This window comes from Delphinus delphis, chromosome 3 (genome assembly GCF_949987515.2).
Source record: "Delphinus delphis chromosome 3, mDelDel1.2, whole genome shotgun sequence".
In the NCBI taxonomy this organism is placed as follows: Eukaryota; Metazoa; Chordata; class Mammalia; order Artiodactyla; family Delphinidae; genus Delphinus; species Delphinus delphis.
Window position 1 is genome coordinate 12,681,961 of NC_082685.1, and position 18,778 is coordinate 12,700,738.

Sequence of the window (18,778 nt, forward strand, 5' to 3'; positions counted from 1 at the left end):
CCCCAAGAAAGCAATAAGGCCTCTTATGTTCTGGCTACTTCGTTAAATTACTAGTACTCTACAAGCTTTCTATCTCATTGTAAAGCTGCCCATCAACCACAGCTGGTGGAAAGAGGTCATGTGTTCGCTTCTTTGTCCCACCCCCAGCTTTGTCAAGTCCATTTGGACAGTTTCAGAAAATACGAATGTTTATAGAGAACCCTCTGGTTAACCAATGTATTTCATCTTTATCCCAGGTTTCTACATGACCAAAACAGTTCAGCTTTCAAATTCTATCGAAAGAAAGTATTTGAACTGTGCCCATCGATTTGCTTTACGTCATCTCCTCTGAACCTTCCTGCCAGCAAGAGCACCGATTCTCAGGAGAGCCCCCTGGAGCCCATGGAGGGGGAAGGAGAGTTTGAGGATGAGCCCTCTCAGCACAAGGCTGAGCTGGAGAGCCCAGAGGTGATGCCTGAGGAAGACGAGGACGAGGAGGAAGATGAGGAGGACGAGGAAGGGAGTGAGGAGGCCCCCACTCCTGGAGGGGCCTCCAGGCCGGCAGGAGGGTCGACCAAGTCTGAGGGCTCGGAGGGCAGCCCCCCAGCTGATGGCCTCCTGAGTGGGGTGACCGAGGATGGCCCGGCTGGTGCGCCTGCCCTGTCACAGTCCTCCTCAGGGGCCTGCTTCCCCCGGAAGAGAGTCAGCAGCAAGTCGCTGAAGGTCGGCATGATTCCGGCTCCCAAGAGGCTGTGTCTCATCCAGGAGCCCAAAGGTAAGTGCCTGGCTATTGACACAGTGCCCCCAGCACGGTCTTCTGTTTAACACCTGAGGAGGAGTCATGGTGCTCGGTTGTGGGCCATGAAAAATTGTGGAGATGTTGTCTGACTGTTTTGAAGAATTTACCTGGCCCTCAGCCCAAGTTCAGGTGCAAGATGACCAGCTGGCCCCCGTCACCCTTTCCGCCTCTGATTACTCCAGCTAACTTGGACTTTACCTTCCAGAACACTCCCAGGGCCAACACAACATGGGGTTCTTCGGTCTTATGTTTTTAACCTAAAATAGTCCTATTGGTTTTGCACGCAGTCCAAAATGTTCATGAGAAACTGACGTTTCCAGTTGGTCTGAGGTTGGCACTCTAAGGAGATGCTGCGTTTGGCTTCTAGCACCCCACATGCTGCTTGTTATTTTCCATTATTGCTCAGCTTCCAACAGGGGAGTCCTGGCTGTGGAAGGAATGGGCCTGGGTCATCTTGGCTGTTTCCTGCCTGTGATCTTGAGGCGTGCCCAGCTTTCTGAGTGCCTCCATCTCCCCAAAGACCCCAGAACTGTGATGACTGCTTGGTGACGATGAGGCAGGAGGACACGGACAGGGATCAGTCTTGGGCAGCAGTTAGTGGGAGCTGTGCAATCCATGCTCTGCCAGCCTTGGCCATGGAAGGCCATCTCCTTCCTGCCTGTGGGGAGGGTCAAGTTTCTTGAGGTACAATTTACCAGCAGTAAAGGTGCACCCTTTTCAAGTGGACAGTTCACGGAGTTTTGGCAAAGGTGTATAGGCATGAGCCCCCCAGTACAGCCGAGCTGGAGCTCGTCCCAGAAGTGTCTCTGTGTCCCTCTGCAGTTTTCTCCTCTACCCAGCCCAGGCAACCACAGACCATCTTCTGGCCTTGTGGTTTTGCCTTTTCTAGGCTGTCAGTAGGCGAATCACATCATGTCCCGCCTTTTGTTGGGCTGCTCACTGCCCACCCAGGTTTCCACACAGCCGGGCCTGTGTGGGGCTGATGCTGCGATGCTTGTGTGGCAGGTGGTTTTGGTGAACAGGGCTCCATTGTGTGCGGAGAGCCTGTGTGTTCTACATTATTGAGACCATCATATTCACACCCAGCAGTGTCAGTATAGTTTCTCCTGCTAAAGGAACAGTTCTCGTGGTTTGTGTTTGGAAACCTTGGTGTTGCAATGGATTTCTAACTGTTCTACTAAACTCTTATGTCCTTCAGAACTTATCAGGGTATGGTAGCACATCAGAATGCTTGTTAAGATGGCTTTTATGGGGGGAAAGTGGAATTCTTTCTACTTTAGAAGCTCTCAGTTATTTTGATAGGGTGGTTGATGAGATAGTACCAGACCTGCTGATCTCTCCTTTGTCAAATATAATAATAACAATAATAATAACGTGATGTGGTGCTGTGTATGAGAAGCATGGTTGTTTTTACTAGAAAGTTCTGAGTGGACTTTACTTCTCTATCTATGGAACAGTCACAGGGACATGAGGAGGGCACAGTGTTGCAAATAGCTCATTTGTTGAAGCAAAATGTATTCCTACGGTCATGGAAAATGACCCACGTGTCAAATCCTTCGTCATAAACGTGGGAATCATGCTTAGGTAGACTCTCCCATAGCAAGGCAGCCCTCAGTTGAGCCTCTGTTCTGCCTCTGCACTCCGTGGGTCACAAGATTCCTGAGAGGAGTCAGGGCCAAATGGCTGGCCCTGTGGTGCAGCTCCTAGCCACCTTCTGTCCGCAGAGGGGCTATAAGCCAAAACTGCAGCACCCTCATCCTCTAAATAATTTGGGGAAAGTACATATATGTGTATATATACATTTCTTTTGTCTTCCAGTTCACGAACCAGTTCGAATTGCCTATGACAGGCCTCGGGGTCGTCCCGTGACCAAGAAGAAGGTGAGTGTGGCTGTGAGTCCTCACGTGTGACGTAGTCAGAGTTTGCCAGAGTTCCAAAGGGCACTGGCGTGACTAAGCTATACTCATACTTCAGGCCAGGTGTCAGCATACAAAGCACAACACACAGCCTTTTCTCTCCCGGGACTTCTTAAAAGTGTTTTGCATTGCCCAAAACCACAAGAGGGAGTAATTAGTCTACTTAACGGATGTATGAGGCCTGATATGTGCAATGGATTGGAGAGATGAACAAGATAATGTCTCAGCCAATGAGAAGTTCAGATTTAGTAGACTATAATTGTGGTTAAAAGTGTGCTACTTTGCTAGTAAGCCGAGCGCATGTGCGTACGCATGTGTGTTTATTAACTGGTCAGCACCTCTTGTGCTCCCAGCTCCATCTGCCCACCTAGAGGCAGCCATGAGCGGGGCTGGCAGCAATAGAAATGTGCAGGACCGGGAATGGTGGGTGCTGTGGGTGCAGAGAAGCAGGTCAAAGGGAGGCAAGCAATAAGGTGGGTTGGGGGCACCCTTTAAGCAGGGAGGCCTAGGAGAAGCCCCAAATCAGTCACAGGTCAGCAGGGAGCCCTTTGTGCCTAGAATGGAGTGATGGGGTGAGGAAGTAGAGGTGGCAAGCACCCAGGTCACATAGGGCTTGTCGATGGATGTCAGCACTGTGGCCCTTTCTCTGGGAGAGGCATTGGAGAACCACGGTGGGGATTTGGGTGGAAGACATGGCCACTATGGCAGCTGTGTTGAGAGCAGCCTGTGGGGTGGGGGGCGAGGCAGAGCCGGGGGTCCAGGAGAGGCGAAGGTGGAGTTGGTGGGACTTGCTCATGGATTGGATGTGGAACAGAGAAAGCCAAGAGCCCAGGGTGACTCCAGGGTTGTCAGCCTGGACAGTTAAGAGAATGGAGCTGCCATTGACTGAAATGGGGAGCCCCTGTGGGAGCGGGTCATTGGAAGAAGACGGGGGCACACTCCAGACAGCTGGGCTGACACATGTCGGGGCAGGTGAGGCTACACAAGCTCACCTGGGATACATTTGGGGACATCACAGGTCTCTAGAGGTCAGGGAGGTGAGTGGGGAACCAGGCGAGGTCTCTGCTGGTGTCAGGGGATGAGCAAAGCCCAAGTTGTGGCTCAGACCTGTTTTGAGTGCATTGCATCAATATCAATGGCCAAATGAAGCATCAGTGTGACCCCAGTTACAGCTGAGAGCAGGGACCTTCCTGTACCCGAAGCTTATGGTCTTAACAGCTGTGTTGGGTTTTAAGCTGACCCAGCACCCGGGTACCCATCTGGTGGCCTGGGTGAGGCACAGCCTGGTGAGAAGGCAGCCTTTTCAGGCTCAACCTGGCCATCTAATCTTGGCATGTGAATCCTGAGGTTTTGTACATCTGTAAAGTGGGGCAGTTGCACCTATCCTGCAGGTAGGAGATACCTTGAGGATTAAATGAAATGTATGTTAACCCGGTGTGCAGCCAGCTGGTGTCCTGCAAACATGGGTCTCTCTTTGGGGTGACTGCAGGCAGGGAGGAGGTCTCCCCTACAGCTCTCTGTGCACACCTCAGCCTGGCCTATGGTGCATGGCTTTGCTCCAGCCCCAGGAAACCAGGCAGGGTGATTCTTAGACACAGTTGAACACTCACAAAGATCTGTCCAGCTGAGTGGGCACCTGTTCCTCCTGTTGCTCCCACCTGAACAGCTTTCCCGAAGGGGGATGCAAGCCTGCCATTTGGGGACCAGTGGCCAGCCTTCCCTCTGCCTTCCCCATCCTCTTCCCCTCCCCACTTGTCCCCTACTCAGACCCTCTCCACTACTCCCAGCTGCCTTGATCAGGATAGAGGAACCTTCTCCCTGGGAGCATGTGAGGCCCTGGGGACAGGCTGTGTTCAGTGTTTAGTAAACGGATTAAAGAAATTGGCTCAGGCGGCAGGGACTCTGAGCCCCCAGCTGCCCAGCGGTTCCAGCACACTGTGGGTGCTAATGAATATTCATGAGTGAATGGAAATCCCCTTTGCTCACACTGGGCAGGCTCCTCCTCCAAAGGCCTCTAGGCTTTTTAATTTGTCTTCCCACAGTCAGCTCTGGAGCCCAGACTTCCTCTAGGGCTTCTTACCTTTCCACCCACAAGGTCTTTCCCAGGCCCCATCCTTCTTCCCAGCTGCACTGGCTCTCAGTGAGGTCTGCTCTGTGCTAGACATGGACCCCAGAGTCCAAGTGAAACCCGGTCCCTGCCCTTGGGGAGCTCTCAGAGCTCCAGACCTGGGAAGGACCAGAAAGACACATAGGTCAGTCAGGTTTGCTGAGTAATGCCTGAGGGCAGCCAGGGAAGCTTCCAGGATAGGGTCACTGCTCAGAGTTTTGGAAGCCCATGGGAATTAATGAAGCAGTGGGAGAGGAGTGGGGGTCAAATAGGGAGGACCCTTTGAGCCGATTTTTCTGTACAGCCTCTCTCCACTGCCTTTCTGGATCCCTCCTGCCTTAGCCCTGCTGCCCCTCTGACTCCTGCACTCCAGGGGCCTTCCTGCCTCAAGTCCTGTGCCCTGTGTCCCTCAGGCTGGGGTATGCCCTTTGGTCATCACAGGGCCACTCTCTTTATCCAGGTCTCCACTCTGGGCTCTTCCTACTCACCCTTTGGCCCCAGGACCCACCATCCCCTCACAAAGTTTAATTCACAGTCTCAACACTGCAACAAGAGTGGTCATGGTGAAGCCTGAGAGGCTGGTCTGGTGTGGTTCTGTGGGGATACCTCAGGCTGGTGACCTCCAACCTTTAGAGGTCTGAACCCACCCAGGGAATATTGCCAGGACCATGGCTTGATCTTGAGCATCTGTGGAGTCAGGGAGGCATTAGGGGTGTTAGTACTGGACCATGTCCAGGTGTAACGCAGGGCAGACCCTTGCTCCAGGGGCTTTGCTGCACCTCACGTGCCACACTCTTCTCTCTCCTCAGAAACCCCAGGACTTTGATTTCGCCCAGCAGAAACTGACCGACAAGAACCTGGGGTTCCAGATGCTACAGAAGATGGGCTGGAAGGAGGGTCACGGCCTGGGCTCCTGTGGGAAGGGCATCAGGGAGCCTGTCAGTGTGTACGCAGTGGGCGCTGGGGGCCAGGGGTGGGGATGGGCAACCGTGCCTGGGGAGATGAGGCTTTCTGTGGGATTCTGGTCCTAAGTCCTTTGACCTGCAGTCTGATCCTTGGTTTCCTTCATGTCGAACATGGGTTATAGCAGATCATTTACATATGCAGGTGTTCATACAGCTCCTTGCTGCACTTGCATAGACTTGGTCCCTGGCATTTGGCCACATTCATTATTATCATAAAAGCTTGAGTGGTAATGCTGGGTAGTTACGCTAAGAGCCACTTCCCTTTTCCAGGAGCCCACATGCAGACTAGCCAGGGTAGAGCACGGCCCAGAGTTTATTAAGCCCCATTAGCAGCCAGCAAGCATTTCAGTTAAAATTGAGCTTAGCACCTGCTGGGGAGGCTTTCTGCCGTAATCAGGGGCTGGTTCTGAGCACACTTCTCAGAAAGTTCGCATGCCTGCACGGGTGAGTATCCCTTGTTCCCCACTGTGAATTGTGTCTCTATTTTCCCCCTCCCTTGCTGTCACTGTTGTGTGTCCCTCATACCTCTGTCCCACTCAGATGACTCAGGCTGTTTTCCATCTCCTGGTGGCCGGGCTCTGGGCTCAGGTGTGGCTAACTCTCCATTTTGCTCCTTAGGGGAACTGCCTCGGAAGGGGAGGGGTTGGGTGCCGACGGGCAGGAGCACAAAGAAGACACGTTTGACGTGTTCCGTCAGAGGATGATGCAGATGTACAGACACAAACGGGCCAACAAATAGGTACGTATGTGAGCTAGTGTGGGGGGCATTCTGCCTAAGCTGATGTTCTGGTACACAGAGAAGCTTCCTCCAGAAAAGTTAGTGTGCCCCACTCCTCAAAACCCAAACATCAAGATATCACTCCCCCTAAAAGATCATAAAATTTTGTGAGGGAAACAAAAGGAGTGTTTGGATGTGGATGTGTCCCACCTCTCACCTTCCAGGCTGAAGGAACGAGCCCAATGCTCGCCAAGCGCCACTGCACGCAGCCCATGGTGCGGCCTCTGCACTGGGCTCCCAGGTGCGACTGTACGTGGCCATCTTGTGGAAACAAGCCACCACGGGAGTGGCCTGGTGTCTTACGAGTGTAAGGGTGACCTGGAAGCTGGTGCTGCAGAGGACGCCACTCTGCCTCATCCCTTTCTGAGGGTCTTCAAATCCTTTTCCTTCTGAGGGGCCTTTGGCCTATAAATATCCTATCTTTCTCCTATCTTTCTCCTCTCCTCTCAGTTTTGAACAAAATCGTTCTCTCCCTGAATAGATGAAAACCATTGGTGAGAAAGATAAGGCTTGAAGCAGCAATTACTCTTAAAACGCCACCTCTGTCCCGGATCTGCCCTGGAACCAGTGCCCAAGTAGGTTTGGTGTGTACACGAAAAACAAACATCTCTGCAGTTTCTGGTGCGGAGGTTCCACCCGCTGGCTTTTCTTTTTCTTAAAAAAAGAACGCACCATTTCCAATCCGCTTTTGCCTTTCACCCTCTTCCAAATGCTTTTGGCAGCAAGTCTTCTCCAAGTCTCCCCTGGTTCCGCTCAGAAGGTGGGGCTGCCCTTGAAAGCACCAGCACCCTTTAAGTGCTCAGGAACCAGCTCCTGTCGGTTTTTCTGTCCTGGGACACATTGCTCTCTAAAAGTGATCTGCTTGCAAACTTGATACCGAAACGGTCACAGATCATATCTTCTCAAATTTAAATAGGGAATATAAATCAGTAATAATGAGGTCTGTGCTTTGGTACCACAGCTGTCGGTTGGAGTGCTGAAGCTCTTTAAACAAGTGGAGGTACTGGATTCGATGAACGTGTTATTTATGGAGTCTCATCTCTTAAATGCATCCCAAGAGACTTGATGAAATTTCAGCAATGTATTCAGCAGCTGTATTCAGGGGGGAGTAATCATTACACCGATGAAACTTTCCCCAAATTTACGTGTCTCTTAGAATCCACAAAGCAAACTAGTTTTTTTTTCTTAAACCACATATGGAGTCTCTCCTACAAAGGGGTGGGAGGTGTAAACTCTTCAAGACTCTTCAGTTTTTGCATGTGTGGCAGTGTAAAGAATTGTTTTATTAGGGCCTTTGTACAGAGCAGAAAGGATCCTCTTGGGGTGGGCTGTGCAGCTGTTTGCTATTTCAAGGCGTATGATTGCCGCCCCTTCCAGCTTCTCGCACTCTGCCTCTTGCAACTACATGCGAAATTCTCAGGCTGTGGGAATCTCTCAGCCCTTCCTCACAAAGCAGCAGTGTTGAAGTTTTAAATACATGCTAAAATCTGGAAAACAGGATCCTGCTGATACTATAAGCTTGGGGGACACAGCAGTGAGTTACCCTGTCAGCCACTTGTATTGGCTGTTATGAAATCCTTGCTTTCTCAAAGCCCGAGACCTCCTGGGCTGTAGTCCCAGGCTCCTCTGGATCTGTCTTGTCTGTCTGGCCCACGCTCACCAGCACAGCGTCACGGGCCTGTGCCAGCATCTCACGTGCCCGCCTGATGTTGCCCTTCTTCATGCCACGGGTAGTCCCCAGGGCCCTGCTTGCTTCTGGTCACTTTTGTTGCTTTGGCAACTGGCAGATCTTTATGGCCACGGACATGCTGGAGGTTCTTCAGCAGAGTTGAAATAGCCTGCAGGGGTGGTGTGGTTTTGGGGAACCACAGCTATGGGGTTTTTTTCTAATCTTTCCAACAGCCTTCCATGTTGGCTGGGGATCAGGTAAAGGGATAGAACTCTGAGAACAGGGCCTTGATCCCGCATGGCCTTTCACAGAGCACCCCTTGGTGCTGAGTGAGGTGTGCACCCCCCAGCATGGGTCCTGGCTCTTTTTTCAAGCATCATATTCGCTTTGTCCTAGTATACTCATTCTTGGCTTTCCTCTGCTTTTATTTATAAGTAAAATACTTTAGGAATTCCCAGGGTTTGAGCCCTGTTCCCACAGCCTCCTGCCACTCCTCCTCCTGGGGGTGTCCTGCTTTGAGCTGACACTGTGAGCCTTTGGCAGTCGTCAAAGGGAGCACCTACTTCTTGAGCCTGGAAAGTCCTGTAAGCACTCAGGTGGCGCTTCTGTGGAGTTGGCATTGAGGCAGTGAAGGTGTTGCGTGGGCCGGGGAGGAGCGTGGTGGTGCGTCCCTGTGCCAGCTGTCGGCTGGGGACCAGCGTGCTGGCCCTCTGTGCCCGCCCTTGCCCTCTCCAGCAGAGGCCACTCTGCGGAGAGCACGTGTGAGAGCAAGTGCGATGTGCAGTTGCATAGCCTTGTCAAAGTCACAGTGTCTTTTCTGTCATTCTAGTTCCAGGGTCTCTTCCATGAGGACGACAGGCATCCGGAAAGTGCTAACTCACCACTTTGGGTGCTTACTGTCTCTGCCTTGTTTCCATCACTGGAAATCATATAGAGAAATTTAGCGTTTTTGGTCCTTGGTAAAACCTAGAAGACATTTGTGATGTTACAAAATGGAAGCTTTGGGTTTTGTTTCTTTTTTTTTAATCTAAGAAGTTGTGGATGTTGTTAATCATTTAGCAGTTGAAATAAATGTAGAGGAAACCTAATTTTCCATGGTCTCCGTTGATGTGTTTTTAAATCAGACTGGTTGGGGAACACATGGTAGATGTTGTAGGGCCTACGTGGAGCCAGATCGTAAACACCCCTGCCTCCCAGGCATGCCCTCTGCCTGCGGGGGCCTTTCTGACTGGCTTGCTGCAGCTGGGGAAGCCTAGAGGGTGCCAGAAAGCAGGTAGTGATCAGGGCCAAACATAGTGGGTGGGTCCACTCTGTTTTCTGTAGAGAGGGGGGTTTATTGCTGGGTACAGAAATCTGCCTTTGAGAGGGTGTCAGGACATGGGAGCTTTACCTGAGCTGCCCACAATTCACCTGCCCACCTCAAGGCCTTCCCTGATCTCAGAGTCGGGGTTACAGCTGCCAGAGTTAGACCAAGGCCCACCTGGGCTTCCCCCTGAGTTAGGAGCTGGCCTGTGGGACATCTTCAAAGCTCCCTGCTGTTCCCATATTCTGCCCAGCCTGTGTATGATTCCTCCATCAGCAGCCCCTTGGCCCTTCTGGTGAGGAGGGAGGGTAAAGAGCACATAGGTGGGCAAGCCTGGCACCTACAGGACCTGCAGGGACCTCCACCTGAACACAGTGTAATGGGCAGGAGCCTGGGATATGGTTGTGCCTGGGGTAGCAGGGAGCCCAGGAAGGGTTTGGGGGGCCTTTGTCAGCAAGAAAGGGAGGGAAGGAGGAGACAGGGCCCCTTAGGAAGCTGGTGTGAGACCCCTGAACCTCTCCTCTCACTGTGTCCCAGAGGACACTCAGGAGTGATGAGGACCCATATGATCATGATGGGAGCTCTTGTCATCCAAGAACCTCCCACACATTTGCTGTCATCTTCACCAGAGCCCTGGAGGTTGGTGTCTGACCATGAGCTTTAGTGCCGCTCCCTGAGAAAGTTGCTCAGAACCTATAAGGACCCCACCCATTCTCCTCCTCCCTCTTGGGAGCCCCCCTTCCCAGCTCTCCTTTATCACTGTGCAGGGCTGGGGAAGGTCACTTAGACAAAGGCACACAGAATGAGGTTCTCCAGCCCAGGACACTGTTCAGGCTTTGACCTCCGGCAGGTCTCTCCACCTCAGGCCTCAGTTTTCCCCTCTGCGATTTGGGAAGGATTTCTTCCTCTGCTACCTTGTCATTTAGGGCTAACTGGAACCTGAACATACCATTCTCAGCCTGGAGGGCCCCTCGCCTCCACGTCCTCCCCCCACAGCCTCTCCTCTCCCTGGAAGCCTTCTGGACCAGGACCGTGAGAGGCAGAGGGTGCTGCCAGAGGAGCTCCAGTCTCCAGTGTTAAAGCAGGCCTTTGCTATGCCTGCACACGGACCTACATAACATGCACACGTAATACATGCAAACGTGCCCATTCAAGCAACATGAGTACATTTTCTTTTGTAAAAGATTTTTGAAAATGCAAGACCCAGATACATGCGGAACAAAGCACAGAGGTTTCCCCTCTTTCCCACTCCCATGTAAAAATAACAAAAAATAAATTTAATAATTTAAGGCTTACGATGCATGCCGCCTAGAGACTTGCTTCCTCGTCGTCTCAACAGTCTTTCCACATGAGTTTGATTTCAAGTACTGTTTGTGAATAAGTAATGCCTGGCTAAAGTCAGGAGGTACAGAGGTGTGTTCTGTGGGAAGATAATTTTCCACGACCCACAGCACTCAGGTATCAGGTTCCTATGTGTAGATTATTTTATTTTCTTTATTTATTTTTGGCCACGCAGCATGTGGGCTCTTAGTTTCCCAGGGATCAAACCTGTGCCCCCTGCAGTGGAAGCATGGAGCCTTAGCCACTGGACCACCGGGTAAGTCCCTAGATGATTATATATATGGGCATATTTTAGATACAGACCTTCTTAAAAATGAAAATTATACTTCACATTCTGTTTTGCCTTTTGCTTTTTTCCACTTAACTTTCCAAAAAACATTTATGTATAACAATGTCTTGGACTGTCATTTATCTCACAAGTTCCCCATCCATAGCCATATGGGTTATCCCGAAACTTTGGCCCCAGTTAGAACACCTTTGTGGATAAAGCCCTTCAAATGGCATTTCTGGGGTCTCCCCACCTCACTGCCTGCCTCCAGTGTCCCTGTGTCATCCGACTTTGGGGGCAACCCTGGGGGTTCCCCTGTTTCCCCAGCCATGCCTGCCCCGCCAGGGCGTAGTGGAGCTGTGGACTCTGGGAAGCGCTCCACTGCAAACCAGAGCCTGCAGCCCTGACCCCTCCGGACCATGTCCTTGCACTATATTCAGGACACAGGTCCAGCTGCCACCCCTCTCTTCTACCCCCAGATCCCTCTAACCCCGTCACCCCCTCCCTCCAATTTTGACCGTCCTGGAGCCAGCACAGCTGCAGCAGGTGACCTTGATTTCCCAGGAGGCCCATCAGCCTGGGCAGGGGACCCTGCCTCTCCAGGCCTTGACTTCCCCCTCTATCCAGTAATTGGCCAACACCCACCCAAGGGGCATCATGAGGGCTGGATATGCACCAGCTGGGAGTTGCGGGGAGGGGAAGGGGAGCCTGCCACAGCAGGTGGTGGGACAATGTGCCTGGTTTCCTCCAGTGAAAGGTACAGCCGATTTGCAGGGTAATCCAGGACCACTCCTAGAGAGGGTTTAGAGGGACTGGTTTTGTTACTGATCCTTCCATATCCTGTCCTCTTGGGCCTCAGTTTCCCCACCTGTGAAGTAGGCGTTGTCCTTGAAGATCCGTAACCCCCTTCACTGTGTGCCCTCCTCACCCCTCCCTGGCCAGCCCGAGGGTGGGGTCACACCCCCAAACTGCCCCCCTCCCACTGAGGAGGGGCTGAGGCCTAGGGTCCAGCCCCTAGGACAGGGGTAACTTGTCAAAATCCCATGTGTTTGGGGCAGGGGACAGTCGGAGGGGAGGAGCAGTGGTGACAGTTATTGTTGGGGCTGGAGGCAAACTCCTGCCCGGCTACATGACTGCCAGCTGTCCTGTCCTATTGTACAGATGGGGAAACTGAGACCCAGAAAGGGGAAGAGCCCGGTCCCAGGCTGCACAATGAGTTCTCCAAAGTCTCAGTGCCTGCTTGAGCCTCAGTTTCCCCATCTGGGTAGGGCTGGCACTGTGCTGCAGCAGGCAGCAAACTTTTTTTTTTTTTTTTCGGTACATGGGCTTCTCACTGCTGCGGCCTCTCCCATTGCGCAGCACAGGCTCCGGACGTGCAGGCCCAGCGGCCATGGCTCACGGGCTTAGCTGCTCCGCGGCATGTGGGATCTTCCCGGACCGGGGCACGAACCTGCGTCCCCTGCATCGGCAGGTGGACCCCCAACCACTGCGCCACCAGGGAAGCCCAGGCAGCAAACTTTTGAGCCTGTTGTTGGGACTTACGGTTGAGGCCTGGGGCCAAGTATTGGCTCCTACTCCTGGATGTCAAGTGTTAGGGAAACTCCTAAGCTGTGCAGCTGGCCATCAGTGGGGGTGACTCTCCACCCTGCCCCCAGGCTCCACTATGCCTGCCGGACCTCCATTCAACCTTCAAGGCCCACTTCCCATGTCTCCTCCTCCAGGCAGCCTGCCCTGCTCTCCTTGATAGAGGCCCTGCTGCCCCTCTGGCTTCCCCAGGTCTGTCCCTTACACCCCTGTCTTGGGGCGTCCAAGTCTGGCCCTGTCTCACCTGGGTTGAGAGCTCCTTCACCTGGGCCTTCTTGTCTTTAAACCCCCAGCATTGAATGAGTGTTTCATGAAAGGACAATGAACAAGTGTATTTTTTTTTTTTTTTTTTTTTTGCGATACACGGGCCTCTCACCGCTGTGGCCTCTCCCGTTGCGGAGCACAGGCTCCGGACACGCAGGCTCAGCGGACATGGCTCACGGATCCAGCTGCTCCGCGGCATGTGGGATCCTCCCGGACCGGGCACAAACCCATGTCCCCTGCATCAGCAGGCGGACTCTCAACCACTGCGCCACCAGGGAAGCCCGAACAAGTGTATTTTGTACAGTGTCTGAAGGGGACCCGCTTTGGGGTGGGACAGGCAGACCCAAGTCAAGTCCTAGACTGGGGGCACGACAGTGGGTGACATTTAGCAAGCCCCATGACCTCTGAGACTCCATCTCCTTCATCCATAACATCTGATGATGATGTATGAGCTCGGGGAGTCCAAAATGTACCATTAATTGAAAAGCCACTTTTCTCCAGTATTTACATTGCCGTTTTTTTGTTTGAATTTTTGGCCGTGCTGCACGGCTTGTGGGATCTTAGTTCCCCACCCAGAGATCGAACCCAGGTCTGTGGCGGTGAAAGTGCTGAGTCCTAACCACTGGACCGACAGGGAATTCCCATACATCGCTGTTTTAATACACTGTATTGAACTATATGGAAATATGAGATACAAACTCAAAATATATACCTGCACCATGCACCGTCACAGACAAAATCTGGAAAACTCCACACCCACCTATCAACAGGGGTTCCTTGGGAAGTGGGCTGAGCTGCGGGTGGAATCTTTCCTGTTTACCTCATACATTTCTGTGTAGTTTGAAATCTTTGCTTGCATGATTTTAGAGTGACGAAAATTCATTGTCTATGAAAATGTGGATAAACTGAGCCTTGGGTTTGCTTTGAGAATCAAAGGAGATCACAGGTGTCAACTTCGCAGCCTGTAGCTCAGACTGTATACTGTGACAAATCTTCTGATAGACAGTGGTCTCTCTGGACTCTAATCTTCACATCCAGCAGAAACTGGCCCATTTCCCAGTGGAGAAACTGAGGTCTGGGAGCCTGACTGCAGACTCACACTAAATACGAGGATTTCCAGTTGATCTCATCTGTTTTTTTGTTTTTTTGTGGTTCGCGGGCCTCTCACTGTTGTGGCCTCTCCCGTTGCGGAGCACAGGCTCCGGACGCGCAGGCTCAGCGGCCATGGCTCACGGGCCCAGCCGCTCCGTGGCACGTGGGATCTTCCCGGACTGGGGCACGAACCCGTGTCCCCTGCATCGGCAGGCGGACTCTCAGCCACTGCGCCACCAGGGAAGCCCTCTCATCTGGTTTTGAAGCTCCCCATATATACACACATGTGTGCATATACATGCATACGTACACACATAAAGACACATGTGTGCACGTGCAGGCTCAAAAACACATGGATATATACAGACACAGATGTGTGCACACACGTGCACACACACACGCATGCATACGCACCATTCCTATTTCCCACCAAGCCCATGCTCACCGCCCTGAGAACTTTGACACTGAGGAATTGCAGCTCCACGATGAATCTGACACCAGCTGCTTGCTTCAGGACCCAAGGAGGGGGACCTCATGAGCTGAGCTTTTCTTTGCTTGATTTTTCTCCAGAGATTCCTCTGTTTGGACTTGTGGGAGCACCACCTCCCAGTTCCTGGAATTCCTGGTCCAGGTGTGAGATTTGAGGTTTCAGCTTCAGGATTTCAGTGTCCACATCTTGATCATTTGCTTTGCCCAGAGGCAGCTCAGAGCAAAGCAGAACTTGAGGGTTTGAGTCCTCAGTCCAAATATGTCCTCCCTGTGCTGTGTCACCTGGGGTGAGTGATCCACCTATCTGAGCCTTATTTTCCTCATTTATAAAATGGGAGAATGGTAGTATCTGATGCCAGGCTTCTGCGAATCAGCACCAGCATGCTTCGAAGCTCACAAACGTTCACTGCACTGTTTCCATCGTTCTGTGACACTGGGAGTCTGTCATTGAGGTTTCCTGTTGGCCTGCTCCTCCTAAAAATAAAGTCCCAAGTTCGTGATGTGATGGGAGGACCACACGGGTGATCTTACAATATTCACTACACCCCTTGGAACCTCAGTTTCCTCATTTGTAGAATGAGGAGATTAGGTACCTGAGAAGGGGCGTCTTTGCTGACCACACGCCCAGACAAATGTTAGAATTGCTAATGCCCAGTGGTTGCCTGTATTGGCAGGGACAGCACCTCCCTCCTTGCTGGCTGCCATGAGGATCACCCCAATTTTTTGGTTTCTTATTGATGTAAAGTTCACATAACATAAAATTCACCATTTTAAAGTGAACAATTCAGTGACATTTAATACATTCACAGCGTTGTTCAAGGACCATCTCTATCTAGTTCCAGAACATACCCATCACCCCAAAAGGAAACCCAATGCTCATTAGCTGTCACTCCCCAGTTCCCCCTCCCCCAGCCCTAATAATGTCTACTCTGCTTTCCGTCTCTATGGGTTTGCCTGTTCTGGACATTTCATAGAAATTGAAATTTCATATACTATGTGGACTTTTGTGTCTGGTTCCTTTCACTCAGCATGATGTTTTCATGGTTCATCCATATTGTAGCATGTGTCAGTGCTTCATTCCTTTTTATGGCTGAGTAATATTTCGTTGTGCGGCTGGACCATATTTTCCTCATCCATTCATCTGTCAATGGACATTTGGATTGTTTACTCCTTTTGGCGATTGTGAATAGTGCTGCTGAAAACACTCGTGTATAAGTTCTGGCTTGAATACCTGCTTTCAATTCTTTGGGGTCTATACATAGAAGAGTGGAATTACGGGATCCTATAGCAACTCTACGTTTAATCTTTTGAGGAACTGCCAAGCTGTTTTCCTCGGGGTTGCTCCATATTCCAGCCTTTTTTGCCAACTGATCTGGGCGTCTTTAAAAGCCATGATCCTCTCCCTCATGGGGCAAACCCACTGAGGTCAACCCAGGGCATGACTCTCAATGTCCACAGATATGAGGCGGAATCCTGGGAACAAAGCAAATAGAGGGAAGGTAGGGAGAAGTTAAAGGGTCTTTGGATATAAAATATGATGACGTTTTTCACAGAACAGACCCTGGAGGACAGAATCCGAAGCGTGATGTGATTTTTGTAGGATCCAAAAGGATGAAATTGCAAAGTGTGATGTGATTTTTGTAGAAAATATATAAAATGTAGACAGATTCCCCCACGCAGAGAGTGAGAGGGGTCTGCTCCAAACTGTCTGAGTCACGGGGAGTGTTGGGGGGGCCGAGGGAGAAGCTCTTCCCATCCCTTCCCCAGCCATGCGCCTGGGCACACCAAGAGTGCATGCTTAGGCAGTTTGAAAAGAAAACCCATTGAAGAACATTCAAAGGAAGTAAAAATGATGAAGCATGTGCTGGCGGCAATTGTCGGTCTTTGTTTCAGAGGCAGCTGTGGTCTTAGGAGAAAAAAGCACCAGATGTGAATCTAGACAGTCTCTTCCTGTGTCAAATGGGTGACTAAACATTGCTTCCTCCAGGACCGCTGTTTGTAGGCTGCCATGAAAGTCCCTCCAGCATCTCCCTGACAGTCTCTCAGTAGCCTCTGTCCATCTATCTGTTGGTTCACTCATTCACTCACTCATTCATTCACTCACTCATTCATTCGCTCACTCATTCATTCACTACATGTTTGAGAAACACCTAACTGCTCCTTCCGGGTGGAACCTTCTTTCAAGATCTAAAAGCAGTATGCAATTATTGGGTGGGCCAAAAAATTCGTGTTTTTTCCGTAAGATGGCTCTAGTAGCACTTAGTTGTCTTTAACTTCATTCAAAACAATTTTGTTAGATTGTATGTGACAGCTGTCATATCGGCGTGCATTTAAAAAAAAGACATCAAAATTTGTGTAGCCATTTTAATATTGAAGATGGAAGAAAAAAAGCAGCATTTTCGGCATATTATGCGTTATTATTTCAAGAAAGGTAAAAATGCAGCTGAGGGCTTCCCTCAGGTGGTGCAGTGGTTGAGAGTCCGCCTGCCGATGCAGGGGACACGGGTTCGTGCCCTGGTCCCGGAGGATCCCACATGCCGCAGAGCGGCTAGGCCCATGAGCCATGGCCGCTGAGCCTGCGCGTCCGGAGCCTGTGCTCCGCAACGGGAGAGGCCACAACAGTGAGAGGCCCGCGTACCGCAAAAAAAAAAAAAAAAGCAACTGAAACACACAAAAAGATTTGTGCAGTGTAGGGAAAGGTGCTGTTGACTGATCAGATGTGTCAGAAGTGGTTTGCGAAGTTTCGTGCCGGAGATTTCTTGCTGGATGATGCTCCACGGTCGGGTAGACTGGTTGAAATTGATAGCGATCGAATCGAAACACTAATTGAGAACAATCAATGTTATACTACACGGGAGATAGCCAACATACTCAAAATACCCAAATCAAGCGATGAAAATCATTTGCACCAGCTTGGTTATGTGACTTGCTTTGATGTTTGGGTTCCACATAAGTGAAAAAAACCTTCTGACCATATTTCCGCATGCAATCCTCTACTGAAAGGTAATGAAAACGTTCTGTTTTTAAAACAAATTGTAATGGGCGATGAAAAATGGATACTGTATAACAATGTGGAACAGAAGAGATCGTGGGGCAAGCAAAATGAACCACCACCAACCACACCAAAGGCCAGTCTTCATCCAAAGAAGGTGATGTTGCATATATGGTGGGATTGGAAGGGAGTTCTCTATTATGAGCTCTTTCCAGAAAACCAAACAATTAATTCCAACAAGTACTGCTCCCAATTAGACCAACTGATGAATCTGGTCTAATTGGACGCATTTGATGAAAAGCGTCCAGAATTAGTCAACGGAAAACACATAATCTGGGACTTGCCTGGTGGTCCAGTGGTAAAGAATCCACCCTACAATGCAGGGGATGCAGGTTCGATCCCTGGTCAGGGAACTAAGATCCCACATGCCACAGGGCAACTAAGTCCGCGTGCCACAACTACTGAGCTCACGTACCACAACTACAGAGCTCGCGTGCCTCAACTAGAGCCCGCGTGCTGCAAACTACAGAGCCCACATGCCCTGGAGCCCGCGCATCACAACTAGAGAGAAGCCCTCACACCACAATGAAGATCCCGCGTGCCGCAACTAAGACCCGACACGGCCAAAAATAAATAAAAAATAAATCTTTAAAACAACAAAAAAGAAAACACATAATCTTCCACCAGGGGGCTTCCCTGGTGGCGCAGTGGTTGTGAGTCCGCCTGTCAGTGCGGGGGACGCGGGTTTGAGCCCTGGTCCGGGAGGATCCGACGTGCTGTGGAGCAACTGGGCCCGTGTGCCGCGGCCGCTGAGCCTGCGCTCTGGAGCCCGCGCGCCACAGCTGCTGAGGCCCACGCGCCTGGATCCCGTGCTCTGCAGCGGGGGAGGCCACCACAATGAGAAGCCCACGCACAGCAGCGAAGACCCAACACAGCCAAAAATAAAAATAAAGAAAGAATTAAAAAAAAAAATCTTCCAGCAGGATAATGCAAGACCACATGTTTCTTTGATGACCAGGCAAAAACTGTTACAGCTTGGCTGGGAAGTTCTGATTCATCCACTGTATTCACCAGACATTGTACATTCGGATTTCCATTTATTTCGGTCTTTACAAAATTCTATTAATGAAAAAAATTTCATTTTCCTAGAAAATGTAAAAGGCACCTGGAACAGTTCTTTGCTCAAAAAGATAAAAAGTTTTGGGAAGATGGAATTATGAAGTTACCTGAAA

General features: G+C 50.9%; 1 protein-coding gene across 5 annotated transcripts in view; it reads left to right on the forward strand.

The window, feature by feature from the left end:
- The window catches only part of SUGP2 (SURP and G-patch domain containing 2), a 30,690-nt gene extending 21,395 nt beyond the window's left edge, over window positions 1-9,295 (forward strand). For 4 of the 5 annotated variants that reach the window (XM_060008001.1, XM_060008004.1, XM_060008005.1 and 1 more), the window contains exons 7-11: window positions 237-754; window positions 2,597-2,658; window positions 5,611-5,747; window positions 6,385-6,505; window positions 9,043-9,295. In XM_060008001.1, coding sequence (XP_059863984.1) covers window positions 237-754; window positions 2,597-2,658; window positions 5,611-5,747; window positions 6,385-6,505 — 838 coding nt within the window. In that variant the 3' untranslated portion in view covers window positions 9,043-9,295. Of the gene's footprint in view, window positions 1-236; window positions 755-2,596; window positions 2,659-5,610; window positions 5,748-6,384; window positions 6,506-7,025; window positions 7,120-9,042 lie in introns of all 5 variants that reach the window. The other variant, XR_009518899.1, reaches the window with a different exon arrangement.
- Window positions 9,296-18,778: the final 9,483 nt, after the last annotated feature.